The 3,117-nt window shown below is 35.5% G+C and overlaps 1 protein-coding gene across 1 annotated transcript; it reads right to left on the reverse strand.

Moving 5' to 3' along the window:
- Positions 1-622: 622 nt before the first annotated feature.
- Positions 623-2,708, reverse strand: LOC100573260 (SCAN domain-containing protein 3-like). Its single transcript, XM_029492199.1, has 2 exons — positions 2,162-2,708; positions 623-2,110 (listed from the first exon to the last, which is right to left on the reverse strand). Exons 1-2 carry the CDS (start codon positions 2,426-2,428, stop codon positions 623-625), a joined length of 1,755 nt encoding a protein of 584 aa, XP_029348059.1. The 5' UTR covers positions 2,429-2,708.
- Between the last annotated feature and the right edge of the window lie 409 nt (positions 2,709-3,117).

Raw genomic sequence — 3,117 nt, forward strand, 5'->3', positions numbered from 1 at the left:
AACACAAACCACGCAGTTCACGAAGTCATTGTCGTAATATATTTTATATCTCCCCTGTCCCCCCTTTACCAGCACGTAGGCCACAGGTTATACGGGTTTTATGTCGTATAATCTGTGTGCCAGGGAGGCGTCGCAAGACGCGGGTCCCTCAACAAATGATTCCCCCCTGTTTTCGGCTTATACAAGGCCAGCATGCTTTTCCGGTAACCCTGTGAGGACACGCCATGATTGATATGGTGTGTGGCCTCCTGCGGGCCGGGAAAGTATGCACCAAAATTATTATATTATATTCTTTCATAATTGCCATGTGCCCAAAATTATTATGTTTTATATATTTACTATATTATTATTTGTAATACTCAATATTATTCTTAAACCGTCAATTTAATAGACCCACGTGATTACCTTAACACAGTGTTTCCCAACCTTTTTACCACCACGGACCACTTCCACAATATTTTATAGGTCGCGGACCACCTCAATTTTACACAAACTAGGAAGACCTTTTTTTTTTTTTTTTTGCTCATTAACAAGAATACACAAAATTTATTGAAAATTTTTTATTATTTTACTGTACTATTATATATAATTATTTAATTATTAAACTTTACTAATAATTTACTTAGTGTGATTTTTGTGGCTGCATTTCTTTGACCAGTTTTTCAATTCTCGGATGAATGTTGCTAATGGCTAAACGCATGTCGTCACTTACGTCCAAGCGATTTCTCTGTTTATTTTTGATCACAAGTAGACTGGAAAATCCATGTTCACACAAATACGTAGTTGAAAATACTACTAAATAACGTAAGGCAATTTCCCGTAGTTGAATATGTAATGTTGCCCTTCTGCACCAAAATTCCTCAAGGTTCATACCAGAATCAAACATATTTTTGCAGTCAGAGTCATTTTGCAGTTCGATGACAGCTTCTTGAAGATATTCTGGGGCTTCTTCAACTTTTGCACAAAAAGGGTTTCGAATTATTTTTTGAACACTGTTAACTTCGTTCCATTCCGGAAAGTAGCGAATAAATTCAGATTTTAATTTTTCCAGATGTTCTTTTATGTTATGTTGAATTTCGATTAAAATATCAGCATATTGATCGTCGTTGATAAGAGTTTGGAATGTCTGAAATGCTGAATAATTATTATTCTCGATTTTATTCATCCATAGATTAATTTTGCATACAAATGCGCGAATTTTATCTTCAAAAATAAAAATATTTGCTCTAAATTCCAAGGTTTTGTGTCCCGAACCTTGAAGTTGCAAATTAAGGTTATTTAAGTGCTCAAAAATATCTACTAAATAAGCAAATTGTAATTCAAATTTCAAATCACAAAATTTTTCAAGTAACTCTGAATCCTTCTCGTTTAAAAATATTTTAATTTCCTCTTTTAGTTCATACAACCGTTTTAGCATATTCCCTTTTGAAAGCCAGCGAACCTCTGTATGAAAAAGTAATGTGTCGTATTCGGAGTCCAATTCAACACAAAGTTTTTTGAAAATACGTGTGTTAAGTGCTTTGCTTTTTACAAAATTCACTAACTTTATTGCCAGTTTCAAAACATTAGCTAATTCTTCTGGTAATGTTTTTGTAGCTAACGCTTGCCGATGAATGACGCAGTGTGTTGTTAAAGTTGACGGATTTTTTTCTTTTACTAATGTTGCAAGACCTGAACGACATCCTAGCATAGCTGGAGCTCCGTCCGTACAAAAGCCAACTAGTTTCTCCCACTTGAGATCATGATTTTCAAAATAATTACTAATGATCTGCATTACATCGATCCCTTTCGACGTTGTCTCAAGTACACTTGACAGCAATAACTCTTCTTTTATGGTCTTATCCTCAACGTCTAAAAACCGCACAAAAACTAATAACTGGCAACATTGCGCAATGTCAGTAGTTTCATCACATTGAAGAGCGAAGTAAGGGGAACTTTTTATTTTACCTAGTAGTTGCTCTTCGATATCGCATGACATTTTTCCAATTCGTGCCTTTACTGTATTATTGGACAGTGGCATATTTTGAATTTTTTTCTTGGCATCTTCTCCGAAAATGTTTGCAGCTATTAGCAAGCTAGGCTTAATTAATGTTTCGCCGATACTGTGTGCTTTTTTTGACTTACTGATTAGTTGGGAGATTTCAAATGATGCAGTTAGCACTTGCTGTGACAATGCGACATTTGCCCCACTTGGTCCTAGTTTCATTTTCTTTAAGCTTTTACATTTTCCTTCAAAAAATTCGGGTGGTTGGTCTTTGAGCGTAGGATGAATCGTATGCAAATGCCGCAGTAGCTTTGCTGGTTTCAAAGCATCGTTACTAAGCACAACAGTACATATCACACATTGAGGTCTTATTTCTCGATTTACTTCAATTTCAGTGAATCCATATTTAATATAACTATCATCATATTTCCTCTTTCGTGACATATTCTTGTGGTTTCAAAAAAATAACACTTAAAAAAACTAAACTATAAACTTTTAATTTCTTTCAAAACGTACTGCGTGGTAATCAAACGAATAACGAGCGCATACTGAATAACAGTTATTTGTCGGTACTCATAAAGTATAAATATATAAGCAACGATGTTTGCAATTGACATGATCATTATCGTTCGCGATAATAGTATAATTTATTACTTTGATACCTACACACTTATAAAAGTGGAAAATACTTATCGGTCGTCGGCAGAAACAACAATAAGATAACCGTATATTACGGTAAAATAAAATATTTTTCGCTGTTCAAAAAAAAAAAATAATTTTTAATAGAAAACTAAGAAAGGTACCGCGGACCACCTATGACTGGCCCACGGACCACCGGTGGTCCGCGGACCACCGGTTTGGAAACACTGCCTTAATACAAATCTTATTATTTTAACATTATTTTTCCCCCTAAATAAATCCTCGGCATTCATTTGCCGTTGCGTGTTTAAAGCCTACGAGCTCCACCGACATGGGCCCTCGGGTCATCACGCGGTGCGGCTCGTAGGTCACGATAAAAGTGATCCCCTTTTGTCGTGGGTGGTTTGCGGAGCCCTAAAAAAGCTACGGAATCTCACAAACTCTAACTTGAATAAAATACAAAACATTTTCATCATATTCTTCTTCAAGTTGTG

This window comes from Acyrthosiphon pisum, unplaced genomic scaffold, assembly GCF_005508785.2.
Source record: "Acyrthosiphon pisum isolate AL4f unplaced genomic scaffold, pea_aphid_22Mar2018_4r6ur Scaffold_21008;HRSCAF=22781, whole genome shotgun sequence".
NCBI lineage: Eukaryota > Metazoa > Arthropoda > Insecta > Hemiptera > Aphididae > Acyrthosiphon > Acyrthosiphon pisum.